General features: G+C 48.3%; 1 protein-coding gene across 1 annotated transcript in view; it reads left to right on the forward strand.

Annotated features, from left to right (window-relative positions):
• The window catches only part of SYNJ2 (synaptojanin 2), a 164821-nt gene that overhangs the window by 130670 nt on the left and 18385 nt on the right, over positions 1–15766 (forward strand). Inside the window, exons 10-18 of the mRNA XM_006868455.1 lie at positions 283–432; positions 508–673; positions 2357–2548; positions 4146–4227; positions 6935–7075; positions 8785–8977; positions 12092–12250; positions 13339–13495; positions 15484–15589. Of these exons, the coding sequence (XP_006868517.1) occupies positions 283–432; positions 508–673; positions 2357–2548; positions 4146–4227; positions 6935–7075; positions 8785–8977; positions 12092–12250; positions 13339–13495; positions 15484–15589 (1346 nt within the window). The remainder of the gene's footprint in view (positions 1–282; positions 433–507; positions 674–2356; positions 2549–4145; positions 4228–6934; positions 7076–8784; positions 8978–12091; positions 12251–13338; positions 13496–15483; positions 15590–15766) is intronic.

Consider the following 15766-nt stretch of genomic DNA (forward strand, 5'->3'; position numbering starts at 1 on the left):
CGCTCCAGACCTCCTCTGGTGGTAGTGGTGGGGTCAGGGATCAAGGGTCAAAGGTAGAGCAGGGTAGAGCGCATAAGTTAGGGTGGGTTGCCGAGGGAATTTTCTCTGCAGCCAGAACCCTGCGTGTTCTGGACAATGTTGTCTGCCAAGGTCCAGAGTAGCCCGTAGTGTTCTGAAACAAGGAACTTACCCAGATGACTCCCGGTGGCATTTGCTCCCCGGTCAGGGAGCCTCTGGCAGTTGGGGAGAAACTCCTGGTGACATCCTGAATCCCTCCCACAGGTCCTCCATCTGCAGCTCGAGAGCCTGGGGCTACATTCAAAGCCCATCGTTGACCGCTTTGTGGAGGCCTTCAAAGCCATGTGGTCCCTGAATGGGCACAACCTGAGCAAAGTGTTCACAGGCAGCCGAGCCCTGGAAGGGAAGGCCAAGGTAGGGGCCGGGAGGGAGGGAGCGCAGGGGCCCACAGCAAGTCTCTCTCATGATCTCATTCCTGACCCATGGCAGGTAGGAAAGCTGAAAGATGGGGCCAGGTCCATGTCGCGTACGATTCAGTCCAACTTCTTTGATGGGGTAAAGCAGGAGGCCATCAAGCTTCTGCTGGTTGGGGACGTCTACAGTGAGGAGTCAGCTGACAAAGGCAGGATGCTCATGGACAACACAGCCCTTCTGGGTAAGAGGGTCTCTACTTGCATGGAAGGACTGGTGGAGGGACTAGGCTAGCCAGCCCCTATGGTCTACTCTCTACTCCAAGATGGCGGCTAGCAGGCATGCCCACCCAGGGTAGCACAGTGTGGGACGCTCCTAGTCTCTGGAGTCTGGGTAAGAGGGACTCTGTTTGCGTGGAGGGACTGGTGTCAGGAGTAGGCCAGCCAGCCCCCATGGTCTACTCTTCACCTCAAGATGGCTGCGGGCAGGCATGCCCTTCCAGGATAGGAGAGTGAGAAGCTCCTACTCTCTGGGCTTCTGCCTAATTGATTTCATTCTCTGACCAGTTGACGTGAACAACTTACACAGCTGTTGCTGTTATTTCCTGGGGGTTGTAGTTTCATACGGCTGCTGCTACATGTACCACAGTGGGTGGTTTTAAAAACAGAAGTTGTTTTCTCACAATTCAGAAAGCTAGCAGTCTGAATTCAACGCAACAACTCTAGGTGAAAGGCTCTCTGTCTGGGGAAAGATCCTTGACTCTTCCAGCGTTCCTCAGTTCCATGGTGATCTTCATTTCTATTCCCCCATCGGCCGTTTGTTCTTGCGTTTCTCTATGTCTCTGTCTGCTCTTTCTATAGCTTGGAAGTGTCCTAAACCTAATCACTTCCAAGTGATACAAAGGCCCACTTTACAGCAATATGACTTTCTTAACATACCAAAGATGCCCTGCCATGGACACAGGGGTCAGGCCTCCAACATCACTCCTGTTTTGTGGGGGATACAGTCGTACCTACACAGGAGTCTGTGTTTTGGGGCCTACACTTCTAACTTTTGGCCTGTGGTCTTTTTCCACACTGAGAGGAAGGGACTCAAGAGGCCTCCAAAAGTCAGTGAACCAATTCAGTGCTGATTCCTTTCAGTGTTAACTCATTCCAGAAACTCTCAGCCAGAATGGGCTCTTGGTCCCATTGGTATGGATCATCTGTTTTGGGAAGTTTCCCACCATGAAGGTGGCCTCCTATTTCTGCTGTGGCTCCTGGGAAACCTGTAGAGATAGAAGAGGGAGAAGAAGGAAGCTGTTGTCTCCTGGTGATGTGGGTACCTTCAGTCTCAGGGGCACGACTATTTTGACTCCATTAAGGAGCTCTGGTAGCGTAGTGGTTATGAACCGCAAGGTCAGCAGTTCAAAACTACCAGCTGTTGCGCAGGAGAAAGAAGAGGCATTCTGCTCCCATAAAGATTTACAGCCTCGGAAACCCTGTACAGGGTCACTATGAGTCGGAACCGACTCCACGGCACATCACAACAACAACAATATCTAGAACTTTCTTTGAGGAAAGTTTAGTGCCATCTTTTTGTTGTTTTTCTAATTTCAATTTTTTAAAAAATCATGGGAACAGCTCTTGAGACCAGAAGAACTAGAGGGTACCCTTCTACCACAACCAGCTGCTCTGAACGGGAGGGGCCACGTTGGAAGGCCCAGGGTAGAATGGGAGAAAAATGTGGACCAAAACTCAAAATTAGGAAGTCTAACTTGTCAGGGACTGTTCAGCCAAACAGATTGTTCCACAAGGGGAACAAGAACCCTAACACCGTGCACACACCTTATATTTTGTTCTGTATCTATAGACTAGCGGATTCAGCTTCCTGGGACAGGGGCCGCTCCTGTGTTTGAAGTTTTGTGCCTTTTTATTCCTCTCCACAGTGACTCCCAGGATCCTGAAAGCTATGTCAGAGCGGCAGTCGGAATTCACAAATTTCAAACGGATCCGCATTGCCATGGGAACTTGGAATGTGAATGGTGGGAAGCAATTCCGGAGCCATATCCTTGGGACCGCAGAGTTAACCGACTGGCTGTTAGACTCACCCAAGCTGTCTGGAATGGCCGAGTTTCAGGGTGAGAGCGGTTTCTTTGGAGAAAACAAAATGCACCTTCCGTTTTCCCCTCAGGTTTGACCTTTGGCTGTGTGGAATTCAATATTGATTTTTTCACTTTGTAGAGCGTTCCAGAACACTGCTTAACAAATTGGCTACTTGATGCATTCTCTTTTCTTTTTTATTTAGTGGACTTACTGCTTTCTAGAGCCAGTTTTAGGTGTACAGAAAGAAACATTGTGCAAACAGCATAGCGTTCCCATTTATCCCTGGTCCACCTGTCACAGTTCCCTTCTATTATTAACATTTCTGTGGCACATTTTTTACAATTGATGGACTGATAGGACTAATTAAAGTCCATTGTTTAGATTCGGGTTCACTCTGTGTTGTCAGGAGTCCTGGTGGCCGAGTGATGACGTGATTGGCTACTAACCCAAAGGTCAGCAACACGAAGCCAGCAACTGTTGTTTGGTTAAGTTCCCGCCTGCTTGGGTCTTGGCAGAGCCCCATCACCAGGGCATTGCCTGTGGATGAGTGATTCAAGTCCAGGGATGTGGGATACTTCCTTTCCGTACCACAGGGGGGCCCTCCCATCTGAGGCTCAGAGCCAGTGGGATTCTCCATGTAGATGGAGCCTTGTTGGTGGAGTGTGGCTGAGGGAGGGGACGTGCGCCTGCTGCCACAGCATCTCTGTCGTTTGCCTGGACCATGTGGGATCCTTGGAGGCTGGAAGTGAAGGGGGTCGCTCCCACTAGAAGTCCACCAGATTCCAGTAAAGGAAGACTAGAGGTTACTGTTACCAGCCAGGTCAAACAGAGGAATGGGAAGTGCTTTATTTGACTTTTTAAATGAACTTGAAGTTGGTGAACCTTGGCGTTCTGAGTTGACCTCTTGGCCCCGACGGAAAGGAATTGGCTTGCTCAGTGTCCCCCTCCTGCGCTGTGGCCAGGTAGGGGGAAGTCTGGACCTGACACCTCCCGCACTGAGTGTCACAGAGCTGGGCCGGAGAGTGATGGGTCCAGTCACAGCCCTGCTAGGGTCAGTGGAGCCGTGACAGGTTTGAGGGAACAGGGCAGGGCAGAATGGTCAAGGAGCCTACGGGCTCACTGTGCTTCCTCCAATCCAGACAAATGCAGGAGCAGATTTCAACAAAGGCCGGCCTTGGGTTTCCTCTGCTCTGGAGGTCAGGATAGTGGTCCCAGGACAGGGCTGTGCCCCTCAGTCTCAGCCCAGCAAACCAGGACTGACTCATTGTGGTTCAGTCAATTCAGCTGGACAGTGAAGAAGAGAGAGAGGACGGATATTCTATGGTGCAGTGGGCAGGGGTCAGATGCGTCACATCTGCCACATGATCTAATGTAGACTTCACAGTGGCCTTGTGAGGGGTGGTTATAGACGCTTCTTACAGGTAAAAAGGCTCAAAGAGGCTCACGGCTGCCAGAGATACACACAGGGATCCACCAAGTGTTGTGTGAGCCTCAAGTAGGACTGGAGGGAGGCGTGTCCAAGTACCTTCCATCTGAGTGGGCTGGGTTGTTGGCTGCAGGGGGCTCCCTGTGAATCAGTCAGGTGACCCAGGCTGTCGTGGTTCTGAGTCCATCTCCTTGCCTGTTTCCTAGATGACAGCAGCCCAGCCGACATCTTTGCTGTGGGGTTCGAGGAGATGGTGGAACTGAGTGCAGGGAACATTGTCAATGCTAGGTAAGTGACCGGCATGAGGGGGCAGCTGGGGGTCCTCAGCAGGGCCTGGCCAGGAGGAGACCCCTGAACATTTCCTGGAGCCATCCTGCTCCTGAATCCTTGGTGTGTAGGCCTGGAGTATCATCTCATTAAGCATACGCTTGCATATGTGGTCTGGAGGTCTTTAGAAGACAAGGACACCTCAGTGACGCAGAAAGTACTAGCAGTGTAGAACTCTCTCTCAGGACACAGGAGCAGAGACCAAATGACTCTGCTATTGGTCGGTGTCCTCTCACAGAAGCACATGTGACTGCCTGCTCTGAAGTCCTCCTCACAGTCAGTTCTGGGCTTGAGCCATTGTCGCAGCCACTGCATCTGTCTGTCTTGTTGAGGCTCTGCCTCCGTTTTGCTGAACCTCTACTTTAGAAGCATGATGTCCTTCTCCAAGGACTAATCTTTATTTACTGATGACATGTCCAAAGTACACAGGACAAAGTCTCACCCTCCTCCCTTCTAAGGAGCATTCTGGCTGTACTTTTTCCAAGACAGATTTGTTCTTTCTTCTGGCGGTCCCTGGTATATATGATATTCTTCACCAACACTCTAATTCAAATGCATTAATCTGGGGATGAGTGTGTGAGTCTGGAGGGTGGGGATCAGCCAGGGAGGGGTCTGTCTTGTTCCCTGGCTTCAGGTGAGAACTCTTGAGTACAAAGAGAAGTTTGTCTCTACTCAACACTCGGTACAAAGGAAAGGATCAAAACCACTGGATTAATATGCGGTGTCAACCTGGCCTTGTTTTTCTTTTTTTAAATATAAAATCACAGACCATAAAATTTGCCATTTAACCATTTCCCAGCCTACATTGATTGCACTACGGTGTTATGCAGCCGTTACCAAACCTTTGTCATCACCCCAAGCAGAAACTCAGTACTCCTTAGTCAGTTGCTCCTCCAAGCCCCTAGTAAGCACTGATCTAGGTTTGTCTATTCTAGGTATTTTCTGAGTGGGATTCCACACAGTCTTTGTGCCTGCTTTATTTCACTCGGCATAGTGTATTTATAGTTCATCCATATCCTAGCATGTGTCCAGAATTCACTTCTCTTTATAGCTGAGTAAGATCCTGTTGTATGGATACACAGCATGTTTGAGTGCTCCCTTCATCTGTTGACAGGCGCTTGGATTGGAAGCTACTGTGAAGAGTGGTGCAGTGAAGTAACTAATGTTCACGTGTCTGTGGAGTCCCCCCTTTAAATCTTTGAAGTAGCATACAGTCAAGAGTGGAATCACTGAGTGATATGGTACTTGAATTGATGCATTTGAGTTACGGTGTTGGAGGAGAATATTTCAAGTACCATGGACTACCAAAGGAACAAACAAATCTGTGTTAGAAGAAGTACAGCCAGAATGCTCCTTTAAAAGCCAGGATGGCTAAATGTCATTTCTCATGTTGTTGTTGTTAGGTGCCATCAAGTCAGTACCGAGTCATAGTGACCCGTGCGCAGTAGAATGAAACACTGCCCGATCCTGGGCCAACCTTACAATTGTTGCCATGCTTGAGCCCATTGATGCTGCCACTTTGCCATTTCATCTCACTGGGTCTTCCTCTTTTTCTCTGACCCTCCACCTTAACAAATATGATATCATTCTCCAGTTACTGGTTCCTCCTGACAATATGTCTGAAGCATGAGTGACAAAGTTTGGCCATCCTGGCCTCCAAGGAGCATTCTGGATGCACTTCTTCCAACACAGATCTGTTTGTTCTTTTGGCAGCCCATGGCACTTTTAATATTCTCCTCCAACACCATAACTCAAAAGCATCAATTCTTCTACGGTCTTCCTTATTCACTGTCCAGCTTTCACACACATATGAGGTTATTGAAAATTACCATGGCTTGGGTCAGGCACACCTTAGCCCTCAAGGTGACATCTTTTCTCTTCAGTCATCTCTCATACATCAGACATATTATCAGGTGGGACCAGTCCCTAGAGAAGGACATCATGCTTGGTAAAGTGGAGAGTTGGAGAAAAAGAGGAAGACCACCAATGATATGGACTGGCACAGTGGCAGCTGAAATGGGCCCAAGCATAGCAACAATTGTGAGGTTGGCTTAGGACCCAGCAGTTTTTCCTTCTGTTGTGCATGGGGTTGCTATGAATCGATACCAACTCAATGGCCCCTAACCACAACAAGACGGTACTTCCAAGGTTAACTTTCCAACAGTAGTTATTTCCTTTATTTCTCGGTTTTTAATCACCATCCTGGTGGGTGTGAAGTGCTACGTCAAGGTGGCGCACACAGCCATGACTCACATTGCGCATCCCTTCACGTATTGACTGGCCATTTCGATATCTCTGGAGAAGTGACTTCTCAAGCCCTTTGCTCATTTTCTAATTGCAAAGTTTGCCTTTTTGTTGTCCCTTTTAACCTTGTTTTTCTCCCTTGAGTCCCAACTTTTTTTCCCCAAGGAACTTTCTGAACAGATAATAAAACCAGTTCAGTTGCGCTCCTGGGAGCAGGGTCCTGTGCTAGGCTCCAGGCGTGAAGGTGGGTGACACTTCAGTGAGTATGATGCCGACAGGTCCTTGGAGTCTGTGACAGGATCCCATTGGAATGCAGCAGGATGGTGGCAGTTCCAGAAGAAGATTCCACTTGGGCTGGAGGAGTTGCTGATGGACGGTGTCCCAACTACTTCCTGTGTTCAGTGCCCTCTCTTCTTGCCCACAGCACCACCAACAGGAAGATGTGGGGAGAGCGGCTGCAAAAGGCCATCTCCCGCTCTCACAGATACATCCTCCTGACGTCGGCGCAGCTAGTGGGCATCTGTCTGTACATCTTCGTGCGTCCCTACCACGTCCCCTTCATCAGGTAAGAACATTTCTGCTGGGAAGCAGGGGACTGTACTCTCTTCATTTTGTTCCGGGGAAGCCTCCTCCTCCTCCTCCTCCCTGCCTCCAGCAGGAATCAGACAAACAATACCTTCAGAGAAACCTCAGCAGAATGGGACATTGTCTCACCAGGAAAAAGTCACTCAAACGTCTGAGTCAGAAAGCATGTTACAAGCACAGCATCACCCAAACTCAGTTGTACGAAAGGAAAGGGCCCCCCCTTGTTAAAATGTCACAGACGGGAAACTCTCTGACCCAGCATTGAATAACTTGGCAGGAAATGCCAATTCTTTTGTGGCTTTTTGAAAAGAATTCTAAGTACAAATTGTGGACAGAGGTTGTACAGCTGCACCCACCCTATTGTTACTGCGCCAAGGTGATAGCTTTCTGAATTTCGGAAAAGGGCATGTGCCCCCGGCCATGAAAATTTGGATTTGTGTGTACAGGGACCTGTGTGCATGTGTGTTTAAGATTTTGGAGGAACTCACTTTTACATTCTGCTTTCTAACAGCCTCATGTTTCCTCCTGGTCCTGTTACATCATTCAAATGACCTCCCTGTTTTGTAATGGTTTCAGTACCTGGCTGTCAGTTGTACTGTGGTGGTTAGCATGTGGCTGTGATGTTGGAATCTCTGCTAGTGGTATTTCCCATAGTAGCAGGCTCACCTGTGGTGGACAGGTTTCAGGGAAGCTTTCAGACTAAGACAAGAAAGAAAAGTCTAGTAGTGGTCTGCTTGCAAACATGAGCCAGTGAAAGTCCTGTGGATCTCAACAGAATACTGTCTGATACAGTGCTGGAAAGTGAGCCCCGTAGGTTAGAAGGCACTCAGGGACACACACCAACACTCAGGAAGGTAACACAGGACCAGGGCACCATGCCCTTCCGCTGTACACAGAGTCGTCATGAATCAGAGCCAACTGGACGGCAGCTAAGAACTCATCCTAATGGCTGATCGCACAATGTCAGATCAGCCTTTTCCTCCTAAATCAAGGAGTATATATGGAAGACCCCCAAGTAAACCCTTGGTATGACTCGTCCAGAAAATGTTTAAGTTGTATCCCTTCTGACTGTGGTATGGTAACCTATAGGAATCCAGTGTGTGGGGGTAAAAGTGAATAATTGTTTGAGTCATGGTAAGGTTAGGGTCAAGGTTAGAGATGAACTTTCCAAAACCCAGACTCAGGTCTTTGACACACACATGCACAAGTTGGCTTTTAGTGCAAGTAGGAGTCTGTTTTGAACTAAAGGCAGTTTGAAGCCACCTACCAGCCCAGCATAAATAGTTGGTTGTCTCCTTGTCTTTGAACTGTGCTTTGCGTAGAAACTGCGTGAAGCAGGAGTCTGTGACGTGACACTTATACGCTTCTTCTGCTGCCATGCCAACATGGGGGCCAAAAACAAGATGCGACGTGTTCTGAGCTTCCTTGGGGGCTCTGTGGAGGACAGAGTGCATCATAATTGGGGGTATCCCAGAGATACTCTGTACCTCCCATAGGGAAACATGTTCCATCCTCTTAACGATGGAAGCCATGGTCGCCATGTTGGATGTTCTACGAGATGTGACTCAACCAGATTCTCCGAGTTGAGTCCACTCTGCAGCTGGAGTTCTTCTCTAGAGCAAGACAGGTTTCTGTGTTTCCTTGCAGCTGCCAAGAAACCAACTAAATGTGTTGATTCTTGCGTTCCAGGGACGTGGCCATTGACACGGTGAAGACAGGGATGGGAGGCAAGGCGGGGAACAAAGGTGCCGTGGGCATCTGCCTCCAGTTCCACAGTACCAGCTTCTGCTTCATCTGTAGCCACCTTACAGCTGGCCAGTCCCAGGTGAAGGAGAGAAACGAGGACTACAAAGAAATCACCCAGAAGCTGAGCTTCCCAACGGTGAGAGGTGGGGCTGGCTCAGGGAGCTGCTGGTGCTGTGGACTCCTGTCGGCTCAGCCCCACCGGGAGATCCTGAGGTGCTCGTGTGTGCCTGGCATTGGGGACACAGGATGGGGCTTTGAGGGGTGCAGGAGTCCTTTCATGGAGACGACTTGGGCTGTTCCGTGCCCCTCTTAGCACATTTCCTGGGGGTTCTACGCCCCTTAGAAATCCTGGTGTTGTGCTGTGGGTTAATGCGCTGGACTTCAAGGTCAGTTTGAAAGGCATGGTCCAGTGGCTCAAGCTCACCAGTCGCTCCTCAGAAACCCTATAAGGTCTCTGTATGAGTTGGTACTGACTCGATGCCCCTTAATAAGTTTCGTGGGTATGTTTTCCGAATAGAACAGGGGAAAAAAACCAGTGTGCCCATGCTTTGTCCAAGCTGACGAAGAACATTTGATTTCAAAGAGTGTAAGAGCTTCATTTTCTTGCCATTCACAACCTTTACATTTACACTCTGTTCAGTGTGGCTGACATGCCCCGGAATTTGTGATCCAAGCCTGGCTGGATGTTCTGATAATGCGCATAATGCTGCCCTCTAGTGGTAGACCGAGGTTTCCACCCTGAAAAAGAAACGCGTTCTAACTCCTGAGGACCCCATGGGTGTCAGGAGTAGAACTGTGCTCTGTAAGGTTTTCCGTGGCTGTGAATGTTCAGAAGTAAATCATCAGGCCTTTCTTCAAGGCACCTCAGGGTGGCTCGAACTTCTAAACTTTCTGTCAGCAGCTGAGCGCATTAATTCTTTTTTTCTTTAACTTCTTGTGAATTGGAGGCGTGGTGTGGTACTGTAAGATAAGCACTGGACTGCTCATGACAAGCAGCGGTTCAAACCCACCAGCCACTATCAGAAACCTTATACAGGGGTCTCTATGATGCTAGGCCAACAGCACATAACAACACTGTGAACTGAGTGAAGGTTTATAGATCAGTTCATCAGTTTGACCTTCAACACCTCGTCCTCTGTTTCAGCTCAGTGACTGCAGTCCCTTCATGTCACAAGAGTGATCCCAGTTCCTCCCTGTGGTTCTAGTTTCCATTCCTCCTCCTCTCCTCAGCTTCTGAATTCTGTCCTTGGATAAATGCTGCCCTTTCGTTCTCAAATGGTTGACCATTCTACAGTGTGCAAACACCTCTTTGTTGTTGTCCCGCATGTAGACCTATCTATTACTTGGCTGAAAATGAAGTCAGTGGGCCAGGGTTTCTTTTTCAAATTAGGATTTGAATGTTCTCCGTCTGTGTAAAGATGATGCAGTTGGTACCCTCTGGGCCTGGAGCACCCAAGCCCCAACTGTTACAAGTAGTGGGGACAGACTCCGTGTGTCCGACCACAGGCCCTTGTCTGCCAGTCACTCAGCTCTTTCCTATGAGAGCAGAGCTGCTCAAGACCTGACCAGCCTCCTAAGGACTCAGTAATACGTACTGTGATCCTTGAAATACAACAAGGGTCATTTTTATTTCTTGAGTTAAAACAGAAACCAACAAATCTTTTGGGAAATTTTCAATTTCTACTTGTCCAGATTACGTGTGGCGCTGTGAGTTAATGCACTGGACAGCAAGGTCGGTTTGAACCGGAAGATTCAAGGTTCGAGTCAGAACTGACTTGATAGCACTTAACAACAGACTATGGAGAACATTATGAATTTTTTTTTTTTTACATCAGTGTGATTTTGTTGAAAAGGCCAATGAATAAAATGCTTGAACTATTTTGCTGCGGAGGTAGGGAGGTCCAGCACATCTCACTTTAAAATACTATTTTGCTATTAATAAACTTGGAACACATTAAAGATAACTTAAACATAATAATAATAAAATCATAAAGGGTTCCAACTATAGCTGTTAGGATTCTGTATAGCTGTGCTGTCCAGTGTAGAAGCTGCAAGTCTCTCTTTAAGTTTCATTTCATTAAAATCAGATTAAGTAGAAACCTGGCCGCCTCAGTTGCATTGGTTCCATTTAGTGTGTTCAGTAATTGTGTGGCCAGTGACTACCGTATTAACACATAAAGAACGTGCCAGTTGTTGCAGAAAGTTCTGAATACTCATGGTATTTGGGTGTGATCATTTGCGTCCTTTTTGTCCAGATTATAACTGTGGGGCGGGGAGAGCAGAGTGCTACACAGTATAGCAGAACCTTCAAATCTGAATTCAAGTCTCCAGCAGACACCAGCTGTGTAGCCTTCACAAGATAGTCTCTGAACTTTTTTTTTTAATAAAAGAGAGCTGATGGTAACTGCTCCCCAAGGCTGTTCCTGAACAGACTTCGATCTTGTAGGTGTTGGAGCGCGGCAGTTGCTGTCACTGTTAACGTTCCTGGGGGGGAGAGAGGACTCGGAGCAGGTGGGGAGGGAGGAGTGACTAGATGAGAACAAGATGGGAAATTTCAGAGTGAAATGTGCAAACTCAGTGAAGTTTTCAATCCTGACCACTGATAATGTATTTCTTTTTTTTAAATTTATTTAATGTTTTATTGTGAATTATGTGATAGTTTACATGGGAGAACATTAGTTTTACATTCATTCTATCGTATATCGTCTCATTGCCATAGTTACAATCCCCTCCATGCAATCCTTCCCCTGTACCCCCCCAGGTCTTCAGCACACAGTTGCTCTCCCTCTCTGGATCTAAAGTCTCCAGGGGCTCCATCGCTCCACGTCATCATCTTGATAATGTATTTCTTAAACATTAGAAGTTTGGGCAGTTCGTTTTTCTTAACGCTGAATGTTTGGGAAGTTCTTCTTAGCATGCAGCCAGTTCACAGCATGTGTCAGGTACTGATGCTCCCGGCCTGCATCAACAATCATCCTTTCCTCATTCGAGTAGGGAGCTTTCTCCAAACCACTCAACAGAATTGTTGTCTGAGATGAAAAAGCAAGTACCGCCAAACTCTCCAGATAGGTTTATGGGATTCATGGAAAATGACAACGTTCTTGTGGAAGACCGCTTGTGTTTTTAAGTACCATCTTAAAGAGAATTTTTGCTTTTGCTTGTTGTCTGTCTGGTCACCTTATTTTTCTCTCCTCTGACACCTTTTTTGTAAGACGTAGTTTAATGGTTTCCATGTTCTTTGTAACTTTAGGGAAGAAGTGTGTTTTCTCATGACTACGTGTTTTGGTGTGGTGATTTCAACTATCGCATCGATCTTACATATGAAGAAGTGTTTTATTTTGTTAAACGCCAAGACTGGAAGAAACTTCTGGAATTTGATCAGCTACAGCTACAGAAATCGAGTGGAAAAGTAAGTTGTACTTTTAGAATACTTTTTAAGCAGGTGCTTAAATGGAATGTTGTTATTGTCATTAAATGCTGTCAAGTCGATTCCAATCTATAGCAACCCTGTTTAGGGTTTCCGAGGTGCTGCTGGTTAGCTTGAACCACTGACCTTGTGGTTCAAAGTGACTTTGCCGTCCAGCGCATTAACCCGCAGCGCCATGCCAGGACTCCCTCTATGGAATAATAGCTATTAAATGTAGTTTTCAGTAAATTCCATTTCATGAGTGGATTGTACGGCATTACCACTCCTGATATTGTGGGAAGCAGGTGTGACACATGAACTTGGAGAAACACAAGCGTTCGTCCACACACACTTCCTGTGTCTCCTACAATGGGCTCTGTATTTGCGTGTCTTCTCTAGGCAGGAGGAGCCGCCACTGCGATGGGCTCCATCTGCCAGCGCTTGAGCGCCCTCCCATGGTCATAGGTGGATTTGTTGTCCTTACTCTTTAAGGCAACGTGAGCCTCTTCTTTCTCCTGAGAAACCACCAGTGCGTTTGAACTACTGACCTTGTGGTTAGCAGTCCAGTGCTTATCCTACAGCTTCACCAGGACTCCTCATTAGCATTATTGTTAAGGACCAAGGAGTCAGTTCTGACTCATAGCACCTTATAGGGTTTCTAAGGAGCTTTTTTATTTTCCTAAGGTGGGTTTGAACCTCGGTCTTTGCGGTTGGCAGTCCAGCACCACCCCAGGATGATTATATCAGATCATAAAATGGAGGGGTCATTGTGTAATACTGAGAGTTATGGCCCAGCCACAGTCTTTCCTCAGAAACCCTGTCCAGGGTTGCCATGAGTCAGTACAGACTTGACGGCACGTAACAACAACACATTGACACATTTCTGCGGGGTACAGTTCAATCCATAGCATTTCACCGTTAGCCTCCAAACCTTTATGTGCTTGCCACATGTCAAACACATCCACTCCACCATTTACCCTTTGAGAATAGACCACTCTGGAATATGTTTTATGTGTGTGTTTCTGTCTTGGCATTTCACACCCAGGAGCTAGAACTGAGTGGGTCTTGTGATTTCTTTTCCTTCCAAATAGATTTTTAAAGACTTTCATGAAGGAGCCATTAACTTTGGCCCCACTTACAAGTACGACGTTGGTTCAGCCGCCTATGATACAAGTGACAAGTGCCGGACGCCGGCCTGGACAGACAGAGTGCTGTGGTGGCGGAAGAAACACTCATTCGACAAGACAGGTGAGGGAGGCGTGCAGGATCGAGGGCCGCTGGAGAGCGATGGGAAGCCATGCTGTTCGGCCCTGTGCTCTTTGGTGTATGAACACCTGACGTAACATTCCAAAGCTGGTAGGCCTGAGTCATTCCAGGTGCGAGCCCGGAGCTTTGGGTTCTCCTGTGTCTCTCTCATGAGGCAGCTGGTGAGCCTCCAGTGGCCCTGCTCTGGACTCGCCCATCACTGGGGGCCCCTCCCCCCACTCCCAGCTTTCATGGTTTTCACCCAGCCCAGTGTCTCCACTGTTGAATCCATTCTGACTGGTAGTGAGCGTGTGTAGGGCTTCCGAAGCTGTGACCCTTGACCGGAGCAGAAAACCCTGTCTTTCCTATCGATAGGAGCCCTGGTGGTGCTGTGGGCTGGGCATCAGGCTACTAGCCTCAAGGTTGGCAGTTCAAACCCACCAGCTGCTCCCCAGGACAAAGGATGGTGTCTGCTCCGGTAAAGGTTGGCATTCTCGGAAATCCCACACAGGGTCAAGATGAGTCAGAATCGCCGCAGGGGCAGGGGATTTGATTTGGTTTGCTTTAGTCCTACCAAACTCGAATCTTGTCTGCTTAAGGTCCCACTTCTAAATTAAATGGGAGCTAGACACTAAAGGGAGAGTCTGGATGGTGCAATGATTAATGTTCTCGGAGGAAAGGTCTGAGCATCTCCTTGTGAGAAACTCCCATGGAGAAGCCTGCTCTGACCTGAGTCAGACTCAGCCGGATGGTGATTGGCAGATGCTGTAAAGGATGAGAGCTTTCATTCATTAGTTCACACCTGTGTTTTAAATGACTCTCGATGCCCAGCTAAGGACTGAAGCGTATTTGAAATTAGAACACCTGTCCACAGTACATAAGCACTGGACTGCTAACTACAAAGTCAGCAAGATGAGGTGCCTGCTCTCAAAGATTTATAGCCTCCAAAGCCCTATTCGGGCCACTGTAATTCGGAACCCACTTGATGGCGTAGGGTTGTTTGGTTTGGTCCACACTGTGCGTAAGGAGCCGTGGTAGCACCTTGGGTTAAGTGTTGCATTGCTAAAGTCAGCAGTACAAACCCACCAGCCACTCCCTGGAGGAAAGATGAGGCTGTTTGCTCCTGTAAAGACTGACAGTCTCAGGAACCCTGGGGAGCAATCCTGCTCCTACCCACGGGTTCACTGTGAGTTAGAATTAACTGGACGACCTACCGAGGGCTTGGGCCCTCAGTTCATGAAGTGACACTTTTCTGGGAAGATGTTTGCAGCAGACTGAGAAAACATTCTCACCCAGAGGCAGTAGTGAGCAGCCATCTGGCCCTGAGACCCGTTCTGACCTCTGGCTCCCTGTACTCACAGAGCAGCCGTTGGGATCCCTGGGGCCTCGGAGCACAAGTCAAGTCTCAGGTCCTCGGTTTGCCTGCAGGCCAGGACACTGAGCGCTCATGGTCTTTAACCAGCCCATGTCGTCCACCCTTAAAACAAAACTCAAAGCCACTGTCATCGAGCCGATTCTAACTCACACTGACCCGTGTCTAGGATTTCCAAGATGTGACTTCACAGGAACTGACCCGGACGTCTCATGTTTCCTAACTGGCTTCTGCTGGTCTCTGTAATCTCCATTAGAGAGGATCGTAAGCCCCCCATCCCTAAAGCAACACCCCAGGCTGGTTTCAAGGAGGTTGTAGGGTGCCTGAGATGGAGACTAGCTGCTCTATGTAGTAGAGCCCAGCACAACTGACTGCACCGAGTCCATCCCAACGCCCGGTGACCCGTGTAGAAGTTCCGAGACTGCAAGTCTTTACAAAGCAGATAGCCTCACCTATCTTCTCCCGGGAGCAGCTGGTGGGTTGGAACTGCCGACCTTTCAGTTAGTGGTCCTGTAGTTAAATTACAGCGCCCTGCAGGGGTACCCTGACAACAGCATTCATGTTCACTGATGGAATTCTGTGTTCTGTGTGGATCTCTGAATGGCACTTCGGTGAGCAGCAGGCGAGTTCAACCTCTTAGACCATGATGCCAACGTCCAGCACACCTGGTCTCCTGGGGGCCTCATGTACTATGGCCGGGCAGAGCTACAAGCATCTGATCACAGGTACGGCCCCTCTGGTGGGAGAAGGCGGACTTGCCTCCTTTCCGTAGACTACTAACTGACCAGCCAGTCCCTAAAGGGTGCATGTGGGCTCATCACACAATAAAGGACACAAGGAGAATGTGTCTGCCCACCCGCCACTGAGGATTAATACGTTAATGTCTTTTCATCACTAAGGAG

Source organism: Chrysochloris asiatica, unplaced genomic scaffold, assembly GCF_000296735.1.
Source record: "Chrysochloris asiatica unplaced genomic scaffold, ChrAsi1.0 scaffold00117, whole genome shotgun sequence".
Lineage (NCBI taxonomy): Eukaryota > Metazoa > Chordata > Mammalia > Afrosoricida > Chrysochloridae > Chrysochloris > Chrysochloris asiatica.